This window comes from Crassostrea angulata, unplaced genomic scaffold (assembly GCF_025612915.1).
Source record: "Crassostrea angulata isolate pt1a10 unplaced genomic scaffold, ASM2561291v2 HiC_scaffold_160, whole genome shotgun sequence".
In the NCBI taxonomy this organism is placed as follows: domain Eukaryota; kingdom Metazoa; phylum Mollusca; class Bivalvia; order Ostreida; family Ostreidae; genus Magallana; species Magallana angulata.
The window spans coordinates 47,333-61,754 of record NW_026441714.1 but is presented as its reverse complement, the minus strand read 5'-3'; the positions used below and the strand labels follow the sequence as shown (position 1 = coordinate 61,754).

The 14,422-nt window shown below is 38.9% G+C and overlaps 7 protein-coding genes and 1 pseudogene across 7 annotated transcripts; 2 read left to right on the top strand and 6 right to left on the bottom strand.

The window, feature by feature from the left end:
* Positions 1-23: 23 nt before the first annotated feature.
* Positions 24-810, bottom strand: LOC128169622 (histone H1-delta-like). Its single transcript, XM_052835738.1, has one exon. The coding sequence runs from the start codon at positions 743-745 to the stop codon at positions 155-157; it is 591 nt and encodes a 196-aa protein (XP_052691698.1). The 5' UTR covers positions 746-810; the 3' UTR covers positions 24-154.
* A 1,942-nt stretch (positions 811-2,752) lies between these two features.
* LOC128169621 (histone H2A-beta, sperm-like) lies at positions 2,753-3,283 on the bottom strand (annotated as a pseudogene).
* A 12-nt stretch (positions 3,284-3,295) lies between these two features.
* Positions 3,296-4,060, top strand: LOC128169620 (histone H2B-like). Its single transcript, XM_052835737.1, has one exon. It carries the CDS (start codon positions 3,311-3,313, stop codon positions 3,854-3,856), a length of 546 nt encoding a protein of 181 aa, XP_052691697.1. The 5' UTR covers positions 3,296-3,310; the 3' UTR covers positions 3,857-4,060.
* A 967-nt stretch (positions 4,061-5,027) lies between these two features.
* On the bottom strand, positions 5,028-5,446 carry LOC128169614 (histone H4). Its single transcript, XM_052835730.1, has one exon. The coding sequence runs from the start codon at positions 5,400-5,402 to the stop codon at positions 5,091-5,093; it is 312 nt and encodes a 103-aa protein (XP_052691690.1). The 5' UTR covers positions 5,403-5,446; the 3' UTR covers positions 5,028-5,090.
* A 227-nt stretch (positions 5,447-5,673) lies between these two features.
* On the bottom strand, positions 5,674-9,623 carry LOC128169617 (histone H3-like). The gene is made up of 2 exons (XM_052835733.1): positions 9,080-9,623; positions 5,674-7,100 (listed from the first exon to the last, which is right to left on the bottom strand). The coding sequence occupies exons 1-2, from the start codon at positions 9,533-9,535 to the stop codon at positions 6,762-6,764; spliced, it is 795 nt and encodes a 264-aa protein (XP_052691693.1). The 5' UTR covers positions 9,536-9,623; the 3' UTR covers positions 5,674-6,761.
* Positions 9,624-10,774: 1,151 nt separating this feature from the next.
* On the bottom strand, positions 10,775-12,083 carry LOC128169615 (histone H2A-like). The gene has a single exon (XM_052835731.1). It carries the CDS (start codon positions 12,006-12,008, stop codon positions 11,628-11,630), a length of 381 nt encoding a protein of 126 aa, XP_052691691.1. The 5' UTR covers positions 12,009-12,083; the 3' UTR covers positions 10,775-11,627.
* A 3-nt stretch (positions 12,084-12,086) lies between these two features.
* Positions 12,087-12,851, top strand: LOC128169612 (histone H2B-like). The gene has a single exon (XM_052835727.1). It carries the CDS (start codon positions 12,102-12,104, stop codon positions 12,645-12,647), a length of 546 nt encoding a protein of 181 aa, XP_052691687.1. The 5' UTR covers positions 12,087-12,101; the 3' UTR covers positions 12,648-12,851.
* Positions 12,852-13,820: 969 nt separating this feature from the next.
* LOC128169613 (histone H4) lies at positions 13,821-14,239 on the bottom strand. The gene has a single exon (XM_052835729.1). It carries the CDS (start codon positions 14,193-14,195, stop codon positions 13,884-13,886), a length of 312 nt encoding a protein of 103 aa, XP_052691689.1. The 5' UTR covers positions 14,196-14,239; the 3' UTR covers positions 13,821-13,883.
* Positions 14,240-14,422: the final 183 nt, after the last annotated feature.

The window sequence follows — 14,422 nt, the reverse complement described above, 5'->3', positions numbered from 1 at the left end:
CAAGCATGTAATATTACATTCATGACACACACACACACACATGTACGTTTCTTTGTTATTTGTAATTGAGACATCTTTTCGAAAAATATGGGTAGCCCTGAAAAGGGCTTTTTTTTTTTTTAAAGTGAGCAATCTGCAGTGATGCTGGAATTGCTTATTTCTTTGCTGCTGCCTTCTTGGGAGTCTTGGCTTTCTTTGCAGCTGACTTCTTAGGTGTCTTGACCTTCTTTGGCTTGGCTGCTGCCTTCTTTGGGGATTTAGTTGCTGCCTTCTTCTTTGGAGTCTTAACCTTCTTCGGTCCGGCTGCTTTCTTGGGGGACTTCTTCTTCTTCTCTGCAGTCTTTTTCTCTCCGGCTACCTTCTTTGGTTTTGCTGCTGCGGCCTTCTTGGGTTTTGCTGCCTTAGGCTTGGCAACTTTCTTGGCCTTTGGCTTCTTCTCAGTCTTGGGCTTGTCACCAAGCTTGAAGGAGCCACTGGCGCCTGTGCCCTTGGCTTGTTTCAGAGCACCTTTCTTCACTCCGTTCTTCAGAGCCATTTTCAAGTGGGCGTTGATGGAGTTGACGTCGTTGCCGACTTTGTAGTTGGCCATTATGTACTTTAGAATGGCTTGTCTGGAAGATCCGCCACGCTCTTTCAAAGATTCCAGGGCGGCCCTGATCATGTCAACGTACTTGGGGTGCGCTGCTGGCACCTTAGGCTTTGTAACCTTCTTCTTGGCTGGGGTTGTGGTTGCTGTATCTGCCATGGTTTCGGACGAAATGGAAACGGCGTTCTATTCACTGCGAACTAAGACGAGGAAATAATGGGGTCACAAGCACTCGCTGTTTTTGTTTACATCGAGCGCGGACGTCCTCGAAAACATCCCCTAAAATCGAAGCGCTTGTTCATACTGAGGTCGATGTGTGTTTTGATGTTGGTGTTTGCATCCTTGTTTCGACGTTTCATAGGCCGCAATTGTAACTATTCTACTAAAAACACGTAATGTGGATATATCTGTAAAGTATTATCTGCGTTTCGCCCGTAAAAATATCACGAAAATAATCAAAATTAAACGAAAACATAGGCCAGACTATCATTTTGCAACTGCACAGACAGCTAAAAGTCGCGCAATCTCTCTAAAAATTATAATTTTTTACAACTTATTCAGGGCTATAACCTGTTCACTTACTGAGACATGTATACTCAATGTCGTTTATTGTGGGGTGAAGTAATTCATGTTTCTTTTTTAACGAAACACGCGACAGCTCCGTGCATCCAGAAACACGCCACACAAAAATACGTGCCGGGAAAATGTTTACTCTAGAAATGATTGTAAATTTAAAAACCTGTCGGATAGAACAAATGAGACCAACACATAAATATCAAATTTGACAAAGGAAAAACTATATGTTAGTTTATCTATTACACGCAGCATTCTAGTGCAAAATACGCTGTAAAATCGTTTTGCTTATATACGAATTGTAATCCGACAAAGAAAAAAAAAATTCCATTCCTTTATTCCTTCACTAATTAATTAAACAAACTAAAATTTGTAAAAAAGAATTTCTATTTTAAAAATCCATTTCATTCATTCATTCATTCATCCATTCATTCATTTTTTGTATTCATCGCGAACCTATCTTTTTTTATCGTACCGAATGGTTTAGCTGCGCCTCAGAGTGTACACCATTACCTTAAGTTAGAAAGAAATAATATGCGGTACCAAATATGTAATAAACTTTTCCAAGAATGTCATGCGACCAGCATGCGAAGTTAAAACACTTATTCACAGAACACATATTTCATCCCACATTGGTATTTGCATGATCTCTCGTTTAATTTTTCATCCTATATTAATTCTAATACTGTAATTTGATTGAAACCATCTACCAGCAACGTGTGAGGCAAACATCGTAAACTTATTATCTCGAGCTACCTCCAAAAAAAAAAAAAAAAAAAAAAAAAAAAAAATCACATGTACATCAGATTGCATTTATAGATATATCCATAAGCCTATACAGATGTAGATTTCGAAATTAATGCACATACAATTTATACAATATTCACCCCTAGCTTTCAATATCATTGATCTCTGACATAAATGTATTATTCACAGTAGCACTTCATCGAGTATAAGTACATATGAATCGTAATAATTTGACATTTATGTGACAGAGTATGCATGTGTGTATATATATATATATACGTTTCTTATCAATGGGTTTCAAACACTTCAGTTATATAAACACAGAAACCTAGAATTGTATATTTCCTTTTATACGACAAGTCGTTATCCAAGCACACAAAATCAGTTCAGTTAGAAATGGTTATTAATTAACGACCTGGTTATATACAGCACGCAAATTGTGCGAACATTCACGTGAATTTCTCCATAGTCTGTATCATCTATATGCGCCAAGTGTCTATTTATTTATTTTTTTCATTTATTTATTTATCTCTCTCTTTATTTTAAAGTCTGGCGATTTCCTTTACAAAATTAAATCGGGGAAAACGTTGATTACATGCAGTCAGGGACGAGGATGGTATATTAATTGACAGCGTAATAGAAATGAAATTAATCGAAATACAAATAGAATGTGCAAATCGGAATCAAAATATTGAACACAGACAGTTTTAAATTAATGTGTGTGTGTTTCTTTTTTCTTGAAAGCAACTGCACGCACGCTAATATATACCGTTGTCTCGATAATCTAAGAAGCGTGTATCTACGTGTGCTTTTTATATAAATGCTTATGTGCATGTACACTGCATATTATAGAGGCATCTTTTCGAAAAATATGGGTGGCCGTGAAAACGGCCGTTTGGTATAGACAAAAAAGTCGACAGAGCTGACTTTTTACTTGGCGGCGGGCTTCTGGGTCTTCTTGGGGAGGAGCACGGCCTGGATGTTGGGCAGAACACCACCCTGGGCGATGGTCACGCCGGACAGAAGTTTGTTCAACTCCTCGTCGTTGCGGATGGCCAGCTGCAGGTGACGGGGGATGATTCTGGTCTTTTTGTTGTCACGGGCTGCGTTGCCTGCCAACTCCAACACTTCAGCGGCCAAGTACTCAAGAACGGCGGCCAGGTACACAGGGGCACCGGCTCCGACTCTCTCGGCGTAGTTGCCCTTCCTCAGCAGACGGTGGATACGACCCACGGGGAACTGAAGTCCGGCACGGGATGATCGGCTCTTTGCCTTTCCCTTCACTTTACCTCCTTTACCACGTCCAGACATTTTCAAGTTGTAGGTTGGGTGCTGACAAAATGATATCAACGAATAACACACGATGCGCTGCGCCACGCTATTTAAACACTTCCACGGATTGAAATGTTCCGCCAATCGCTACGCTTGTCTTATACGCACCTCGGGCAAACCGACCAATTTAATGTTTACAAGGACGTCCGCAATTTACCTGTTCGCTTCAATCCCCCTCGCGTGATATATAAAGCCGCGATTCGCTTAGCGCCACTCATAGTTTCAGTTTGCCAGCAATCTGTAAACATGCCACCCAAAGTCGGATCTAAAGGAGCTAAGAAAGCCGCCACCAAGGCCAAGGCCCAGAGAACTGGGGACAAGAAAAAGCGCAGGAGGAGGAGGGAATCCTACGCTATCTACATCTACAAAGTCCTGAAGCAGGTGCACCCTGACACTGGAGTTTCCAGCAAGGCCATGAGCATCATGAATTCTTTCGTCAATGACATCTTCGAGAGAATCGCCGCCGAGGCTTCCCGCCTGGCCCACTACAACAAACGCTCAACCATCACCAGCAGAGAAATCCAGACTGCAGTCCGTCTTCTCCTGCCCGGTGAATTGGCCAAGCACGCTGTCTCTGAAGGCACCAAGGCTGTCACCAAGTACACCAGCAGCAAGTAAACTGCAAGCAGTGGCAGTTTGATAAAACAAAACGGCCCTTTTCAGGGCCACACAAATTTTTCGAAAAGCTACCATCTTTATAATGCAATAGTAAACAACTGTTTCAGTTGTGTGTACTGGTTGTGTCATTGTAATGCTGTCAATTTCTTAAACAGTCCTTTAAGAAAAATAAACAAATACATGAAGAAAAAAAAAACCCTCAAACACACATACATCAAATACAAATTATGCATCAGAGGGGTACGTACATGTACAATAAAAACAAAATCTTTCCCAATTACAGCACATGTGCCCGATTTCCACAGATTTCTCCTATTTTCGATGTAATAGTCTTAGAGTACAGAAGAATCCCATTGGTTGTGTTTATTTATAGTTGTGTTTATATATAGTTGTGTTTATTTATAATGGCACATAACTGATAGTTATGACTGAACAATTTAACATATGATCTGTCTGTTGAATACTATTATCTAATGTTATAATAAATCTGTAACAACATATTCTGGGCACACAACTATGCTGTATATTCTAATTTATTTCCCCACCTATTAATTGTTACAACGATAATTCACTTCCGCAGATTTTAAGACTTGAATATGGTCCACAATAGCCCATATATTATTTCATTGTAATTTATTGATATTCAAATATCAGAAAACAATCGATAAATGATGTGTTTATGTTTACATAGTATGTGTCTATTTAAACATGTTATAATATAGATTTTTGGAATAAAAAAATAACCAAACATTTATATCTAACAGCTGGTGAAATATATTGCTTTGTTTAAACTGCACGGAATGATTTGGTCCTTATTCTGAATATCAAGATTGTTAAAAAAGAAATAATAAAAATACAAATATGGTTGGGTTAGTACTATTAGTAATATTAGTACTAGTCAAATTTGAATATAGAAAGCATGTCAGGGAAAGGTGTGATATTGACAATGATGTGTGTGTGTCTTGTTTTTTTTTTTTCTTTTTTTTTTGGGGGGGGGGGGGGGGGGGTTAGGGAACGGGTGGTGGTTTGACCTTGCCTTAACATTAACTACTTATCAATAACCCTTTCTGTATTCCATTAACTCCTGTTCTTTATGTCAGATATACATATATCATAACCCAGTATGTACAACATTTCACAACATGTGTGATAGAGGCATCTTTTCTAAAAATTTGGTGGCCGTTAAAACGGCCGTTTGTTGTCCTGTGCGTGTAGCACAAAGGCGGTTGGTTGTCTAACCACCGAATCCGTAGAGGGTACGTCCCTGTCTCTTCAGAGCGTAGACAACGTCCATGGCTGTGACGGTCTTCCTCTTGGCGTGCTCTGTGTATGTGACTGCGTCACGGATGACGTTCTCAAGGAACACCTTCAGGACACCACGGGTCTCCTCGTAGATGAGTCCGGAGATACGTTTGACTCCACCTCTGCGTGCAAGACGACGGATGGCGGGCTTGGTGATACCCTGGATGTTATCTCTCAAGACTTTCCTGTGACGCTTGGCGCCCCCCTTTCCAAGTCCTTTTCCTCCTTTACCACGTCCAGACATGTTTTCTCTCAGTTAAAGTGTACTGAAATGATCATCTACTGCCGCGTGAACAGCTTATAAAGCCCTTTATTTACGACCCGTGAGAGAGCATTCTACCTTGAAAAGTTCGGCAGGGAAAAATTAGCAATAAGTAAACTGAACGCTGATTGGCTACAGTGTAAACGCGCCTCGGCGCTTGTTTGTTGACATGTTGTCTGCAGGCACTTTTCTGTTATATAAGATATATTTAATAAAACTTTTTGGGGTTTCTTTTTTTTTAAAAAGAGGGATGGTGGTATTGAATAAATCATTTGTTCCAGATTTTCTACATCTTACCAAAACATAGGAACACAATAATTATTATCATTTTGCTTTTGTTTAATATCATTTTTAAAGTGTAAACACACATTCTGTATTAAATCTAGTAATAAATACATGCAAAGAAAAAAAAATCATTTTTCTTACCGGTGAGTACATATCAAAATGAAAACATAATGCAATATGATGATATTTACTTTAGCAATTTCAGTTATAGTGTAATTTCAATGTGTATTTCTTCCCTTTTTGATGAATTATGCACCAGTGATTCAGTCAAGTGTTCATTTCATTGAGATAAAAAATACACTTTCCATTCTTTACAAGGAAACTGAATAAAAGAAAACAAAATCCGACAAGAACATGAACACATGCTCATGACATACTTTACCACTGAAATATGAAAAAAGAACTACAGGGGACAAATATTACACAAATTTCAATTTCATGCAGAATCGCTCTTTTAGTAGTGAATTTTCCTACTTTTAAACTAATTCATTGCACTATCTTTATATTTTCTTTAACATAACACACAGTTATATGTGCGAGCATCATAGCACGAATGTCTGAGACTGAAGTATAAGAATCAAATATGGTTGCAATAATTATAAAATATTATGTGCCATACACATTTCTGTCGGTAAATTTTAAGTACTGATGCAAGTACAGCCCTACATTTTCCGGCAATATTTTTCTTGTAATGTTATGACTAAATGCACAACTTACAGAGAAAAAAATCAATCACAATGCAATCATATGTATAGCTGTATGGTATAGTATAATATATTCTCTTCAGAAGGGCCTTTTATATTGTGTCAGATCAAATCATTCTACCCATTGACCATTGTCATGTTTGTAGTTCACAGTGAAATATGATAAGAAGGGCAGAGTTTAGAAGTACATATTATGTGTGTAGGGTTTAATCTCATGTTTTCAAAATGTGCACTTTTTACTTGTGCAATTTCGTTGAATTGTAGTCTTCATTGATTGTAATATAGGCATCTTTTCTAAAAGTTTAGGTGGCCGTGAAAACGGCCGTTTTGTATTTGTCAGAGACAAAGAAATTTAAGCTCTCTCGCCACGGATACGTCTGGCAAGCTGGATGTCTTTTGGCATGATGGTGACTCTCTTGGCGTGGATAGCGCACAAGTTGGTGTCCTCAAAGAGTCCAACAAGGTAAGCTTCGCTGGCTTCCTGGAGAGCCATGACGGCGGAGCTCTGGAATCGCAGATCAGTCTTGAAGTCCTGAGCAATCTCACGGACCAGACGCTGGAAGGGCAATTTCCTGATGAGCAACTCTGTGCTTTTCTGGTATCTCCTGATCTCACGGAGAGCGACGGTTCCGGGCCTGTATCTGTGGGGTTTCTTGACTCCACCAGTGGCTGGGGCGCTCTTACGGGCGGCCTTGGTAGCCAGTTGTTTACGTGGAGCCTTTCCTCCGGTAGATTTTCTTGCAGTCTGCTTTGTACGAGCCATCTTCGACGAGTGTCAAATGAATGAATGAGGCAGATCGCTCTCTGTATAAATTTTATACCGAGTCGATGAATAACAGGTCTGCCTTCAAAATCACCGCGCCCTCACTAACGACCATTGCCATTGGTTATCCTAACTGAGAGAGCTGGCCTGTGATTAGTCGGTAATAACTCGTGCCCATTGGCCCGGTGCAAAATCATTTCAATCCGGCTTTTGCACAGAATTTGTGAACTTAGAAAATTAGGCGTATATCGGTGAAATTTGAATTTAAGAGATACAGAAAAGCAACCAGTATAAGACTAACAGCAAATTTCGATAGAAATACAACATATACATGTCTTTAAAACTATTCAGCGATTTTCATGTTCATAATCAGATTAAAATCAACAACTCATAGCAACTCAATGCATACATGTAGGCCCTATAATCCGTTAAATACATCCATCAAATTCATAACTGATATAATGTATATGTATACCCTAAAAGGTCGAGTCGCATTATATATTTTTTTCAGAAGCCAAAAATGTTTAGAGAAGAGAGAACAATACATAATCAAGATGCACTAAGTACGTTGTATATATATATGTACACATATTAGAATATTAAAACAAAAACAAAATATATAAATAAATAAATAAACTTACCACGATATCTCAGAAAATGCCATGGGATGTAATCCAGTGCACTCATCCTGTAAATGCAGAGAGAAATGAGAATAGTCTGCTGTTCCCACATTCATAGTGACTGACACAATCATGTATATTTCATCCTGTATATGCACACTTCACATGTTCCTGTCCTGTAGAATTCAACAAAATAATAATTATGACTATGCTCCTTATTTATTTTTTGTTTGCTTTTGAAAAAGATTGACAAGCATGAATTCAATCACATGTCAAATAAAAAAAAAAGGTAATGTGCATGCAGCCTCATCCTACATCTATGATTAGATATGTACTTGTTGAATTAACAATTACATTTAAATGAGTTCTTCTGTTAAAACATTCCAATGGCATGTAAAAAAGATTAAAAACTAAGTGTTATATGCTGATATATGAATTCAAAATATTGTGAATTAAACAGGCCTCATTCGACTGATTGTCGCATTTGTGATATTTTCATATCCCTTATTTATTCTTATACTCATAGAAAAAAAAAAAATCCTCCTTGGAAGGGGGGGGTGTTAGGTGTTTGGTGGGTTATTTATGGGTTTTTTGGTGTTTTTTTTGTAATGTTGGGGACAGAGGCAGGGTGGGCATGCTATTGTTTAAAAAAAAAGATATCATTTGCACATTAATATTATTTTTTTTACAAGTTTAATACAAAGGCTAAAAATGTCATATTCATTACATGTTTCATGTGAATATATGTCAAGTGCAGAGACTAACATTTTCTAAATATAGGAAAACATGCACAGATAGTAATAATGCACGTCAATTCATTTTGTTTGTGTCTGTTTTTTGTTCATTATATCATTCATAATCAATGGATGATATTTCCAATACAAATGAAGAAATAAAGTAATGAATGAATGAATGAATGAATACATGGAATGAATACCGACAGTCGTCACCTTTTTTTTTATGCGATTTTAAAAACTATGTTTTATTAGATATGCACCCAAGCATGTAATATTACATTCATGACACACACACACACACATGTACGTTTCTTTGTTATTTGTAATTGAGACATCTTTTCGAAAAATATGGGTAGCCCTGAAAAGGGCTTTTTTTTTTTTTAAAGTGAGCAATCTGCAGTGATGCTGGAATTGCTTATTTCTTTGCTGCTGCCTTCTTGGGAGTCTTGGCTTTCTTTGCAGCTGACTTCTTAGGTGTCTTGACCTTCTTTGGCTTGGCTGCTGCCTTCTTTGGGGATTTAGTTGCTGCCTTCTTCTTTGGAGTCTTAACCTTCTTCGGTCCGGCTGCTTTCTTGGGGGACTTCTTCTTCTTCTCTGCAGTCTTTTTCTCTCCGGCTACCTTCTTTGGTTTTGCTGCTGCGGCCTTCTTGGGTTTTGCTGCCTTAGGCTTGGCAACTTTCTTGGCCTTTGGCTTCTTCTCAGTCTTGGGCTTGTCACCAAGCTTGAAGGAGCCACTGGCGCCTGTGCCCTTGGCTTGTTTCAGAGCACCTTTCTTCACTCCGTTCTTCAGAGCCATTTTCAAGTGGGCGTTGATGGAGTTGACGTCGTTGCCGACTTTGTAGTTGGCCATTATGTACTTTAGAATGGCTTGTCTGGAAGATCCGCCACGCTCTTTCAAAGATTCCAGGGCGGCCCTGATCATGTCAACGTACTTGGGGTGCGCTGCTGGCACCTTAGGCTTTGTAACCTTCTTCTTGGCTGGGGTTGTGGTTGCTGTATCTGCCATGGTTTCGGACGAAATGGAAACGGCGTTCTATTCACTGCGAACTAAGACGAGGAAATAATGGGGTCACAAGCACTCGCTGTTTTTGTTTACATCGAGCGCGGACGTCCTCGAAAACATCCCCTAAAATCGAAGCGCTTGTTCATACTGAGGTCGATGTGTGTTTTGATGTTGGTGTTTGCATCCTTGTTTCGACGTTTCATAGGCCGCAATTGTAACTATTCTACTAAAAACACGTAATGTGGATATATCTGTAAAGTATTATCTGCGTTTCGCCCGTAAAAATATCACGAAAATAATCAAAATTAAACGAAAACATAGGCCAGACTATCATTTTGCAACTGCACAGACAGCTAAAAGTCGCGCAATCTCTCTAAAAATTATAATTTTTTACAACTTATTCAGGGCTATAACCTGTTCACTTACTGAGACATGTATACTCAATGTCGTTTATTGTGGGGTGAAGTAATTCATGTTTCTTTTTTAACGAAACACGCGACAGCTCCGTGCATCCAGAAACACGCCACACAAAAATACGTGCCGGGAAAATGTTTACTCTAGAAATGATTGTAAATTTAAAAACCTGTCGGATAGAACAAATGAGACCAACACATAAATATCAAATTTGACAAAGGAAAAACTATATGTTAGTTTATCTATTACACGCAGCATTCTAGTGCAAAATACGCTGTAAAATCGTTTTGCTTATATACGAATTGTAATCCGACAAAGAAAAAAAAAATTCCATTCCTTTATTCCTTCACTAATTAATTAAACAAACTAAAATTTGTAAAAAAGAATTTCTATTTTAAAAATCCATTTCATTCATTCATTCATTCATCCATTCATTCATTTTTTGTATTCATCGCGAACCTATCTTTTTTTATCGTACCGAATGGTTTAGCTGCGCCTCAGAGTGTACACCATTACCTTAAGTTAGAAAGAAATAATATGCGGTACCAAATATGTAATAAACTTTTCCAAGAATGTCATGCGACCAGCATGCGAAGTTAAAACACTTATTCACAGAACACATATTTCATCCCACATTGGTATTTGCATGATCTCTCGTTTAATTTTTCATCCTATATTAATTCTAATACTGTAAATTTGATTGAAACCATCTACCAGCAACGTGTGAGGCAAACATCGTAAACTTATTATCTCGAGCTACCTCCAAAAAAAAAAAAAAAAAAAAAAAAAAAAAAATCACATGTACATCAGATTGCATTTATAGATATATCCATAAGCCTATACAGATGTAGATTTCGAAATTAATGCACATACAATTTATACAATATTCACCCCTAGCTTTCAATATCATTGATCTCTGACATAAATGTATTATTCACAGTAGCACTTCATCGAGTATAAGTACATATGAATCGTAATAATTTGACATTTATGTGACAGAGTATGCATGTGTGTATATATATATATATACGTTTCTTATCAATGGGTTTCAAACACTTCAGTTATATAAACACAGAAACCTAGAATTGTATATTTCCTTTTATACGACAAGTCGTTATCCAAGCACACAAAATCAGTTCAGTTAGAAATGGTTATTAATTAACGACCTGGTTATATACAGCACGCAAATTGTGCGAACATTCACGTGAATTTCTCCATAGTCTGTATCATCTATATGCGCCAAGTGTCTATTTATTTATTTTTTTCATTTATTTATTTATCTCTCTCTTTATTTTAAAGTCTGGCGATTTCCTTTACAAAATTAAATCGGGGAAAACGTTGATTACATGCAGTCAGGGACGAGGATGGTATATTAATTGACAGCGTAATAGAAATGAAATTAATCGAAATACAAATAGAATGTGCAAATCGGAATCAAAATATTGAACACAGACAGTTTTAAATTAATGTGTGTGTGTTTCTTTTTTCTTGAAAGCAACTGCACGCACGCTAATATATACCGTTGTCTCGATAATCTAAGAAGCGTGTATCTACGTGTGCTTTTTATATAAATGCTTATGTGCATGTACACTGCATATTATAGAGGCATCTTTTCGAAAAATATGGGTGGCCGTGAAAACGGCCGTTTGGTATAGACAAAAAAGTCGACAGAGCTGACTTTTTACTTGGCGGCGGGCTTCTGGGTCTTCTTGGGGAGGAGCACGGCCTGGATGTTGGGCAGAACACCACCCTGGGCGATGGTCACGCCGGACAGAAGTTTGTTCAACTCCTCGTCGTTGCGGATGGCCAGCTGCAGGTGACGGGGGATGATTCTGGTCTTTTTGTTGTCACGGGCTGCGTTGCCTGCCAACTCCAACACTTCAGCGGCCAAGTACTCAAGAACGGCGGCCAGGTACACAGGGGCACCGGCTCCGACTCTCTCGGCGTAGTTGCCCTTCCTCAGCAGACGGTGGATACGACCCACGGGGAACTGAAGTCCGGCACGGGATGATCGGCTCTTTGCCTTTCCCTTCACTTTACCTCCTTTACCACGTCCAGACATTTTCAAGTTGTAGGTTGGGTGCTGACAAAATGATATCAACGAATAACACACGATGCGCTGCGCCACGCTATTTAAACACTTCCACGGATTGAAATGTTCCGCCAATCGCTACGCTTGTCTTATACGCACCTCGGGCAAACCGACCAATTTAATGTTTACAAGGACGTCCGCAATTTACCTGTTCGCTTCAATCCCCCTCGCGTGATATATAAAGCCGCGATTCGCTTAGCGCCACTCATAGTTTCAGTTTGCCAGCAATCTGTAAACATGCCACCCAAAGTCGGATCTAAAGGAGCTAAGAAAGCCGCCACCAAGGCCAAGGCCCAGAGAACTGGGGACAAGAAAAAGCGCAGGAGGAGGAGGGAATCCTACGCTATCTACATCTACAAAGTCCTGAAGCAGGTGCACCCTGACACTGGAGTTTCCAGCAAGGCCATGAGCATCATGAATTCTTTCGTCAATGACATCTTCGAGAGAATCGCCGCCGAGGCTTCCCGCCTGGCCCACTACAACAAACGCTCAACCATCACCAGCAGAGAAATCCAGACTGCAGTCCGTCTTCTCCTGCCCGGTGAATTGGCCAAGCACGCTGTCTCTGAAGGCACCAAGGCTGTCACCAAGTACACCAGCAGCAAGTAAACTGCAAGCAGTGGCAGTTTGATAAAACAAAACGGCCCTTTTCAGGGCCACACAAATTTTTCGAAAAGCTACCATCTTTATAATGCAATAGTAAACAACTGTTTCAGTTGTGTGTACTGGTTGTGTCATTGTAATGCTGTCAATTTCTTAAACAGTCCTTTAAGAAAAATAAACAAATACATGAAGAAAAAAAAAACCCTCAAACACACATACATCAAATACAAATTATGCATCAGAGGGGTACGTACATGTACAATAAAAACAAAATCTTTCCCAATTACAGCACATGTGCCCGATTTCCACAGATTTCTCCTATTTTCGATGTAATAGTCTTAGAGTACAGAAGAATCCCATTGGTTGTGTTTATTTATAGTTGTGTTTATATATAGTTGTGTTTATTTATAATGGCACATAACTGATAGTTATGACTGAACAATTTAACATATGATCTGTCTGTTGAATACTATTATCTAATGTTATAATAAATCTGTAACAACATATTCTGGGCACACAACTATGCTGTATATTCTAATTTATTTCCCCACCTATTAATTGTTACAACGATAATTCACTTCCGCAGATTTTAAGACTTGAATATGGTCCACAATAGCCCATATATTATTTCATTGTAATTTATTGATATTCAAATATCAGAAAACAATCGATAAATGATGTGTTTATGTTTACATAGTATGTGTCTATTTAAACATGTTATAATATAGATTTTTGGAATAAAAAAATAACCAAACATTTATATCTAACAGCTGGTGAAATATATTGCTTTGTTTAAACTGCACGGAATGATTTGGTCCTTATTCTGAATATCAAGATTGTTAAAAAAGAAATAATAAAAATACAAATATGGTTGGGTTAGTACTATTAGTAATATTAGTACTAGTCAAATTTGAATATAGAAAGCATGTCAGGGAAAGGTGTGATATTGACAATGATGTGTGTGTGTCTTGTTTTTTTTTTTTCTTTTTTTTTTGGGGGGGGGGGGGGGGGGGGGTTAGGGAACGGGTGGTGGTTTGACCTTGCCTTAACATTAACTACTTATCAATAACCCTTTCTGTATTCCATTAACTCCTGTTCTTTATGTCAGATATACATATATCATAACCCAGTATGTACAACATTTCACAACATGTGTGATAGAGGCATCTTTTCTAAAAATTTGGTGGCCGTTAAAACGGCCGTTTGTTGTCCTGTGCGTGTAGCACAAAGGCGGTTGGTTGTCTAACCACCGAATCCGTAGAGGGTACGTCCCTGTCTCTTCAGAGCGTAGACAACGTCCATGGCTGTGACGGTCTTCCTCTTGGCGTGCTCTGTGTATGTGACTGCGTCACGGATGACGTTCTCAAGGAACACCTTCAGGACACCACGGGTCTCCTCGTAGATGAGTCCGGAGATACGTTTGACTCCACCTCTGCGTGCAAGACGACGGATGGCGGGCTTGGTGATACCCTGGATGTTATCTCTCAAGACTTTCCTGTGACGCTTGGCGCCCCCCTTTCCAAGTCCTTTTCCTCCTTTACCACGTCCAGACATGTTTTCTCTCAGTTAAAGTGTACTGAAATGATCATCTACTGCCGCGTGAACAGCTTATAAAGCCCTTTATTTACGACCCGTGAGAGAGCATTCTACCTTGAAAAGTTCGGCAGGGAAAAATTAGCAATAAGTAAACTGAACGCTGATTGGCTACAGTGTAAACGCGCCTCGGCGCTTGTTTGTTGACATGTTGTCTGCAGGCACTTTTCTGTTATATAAGATATATT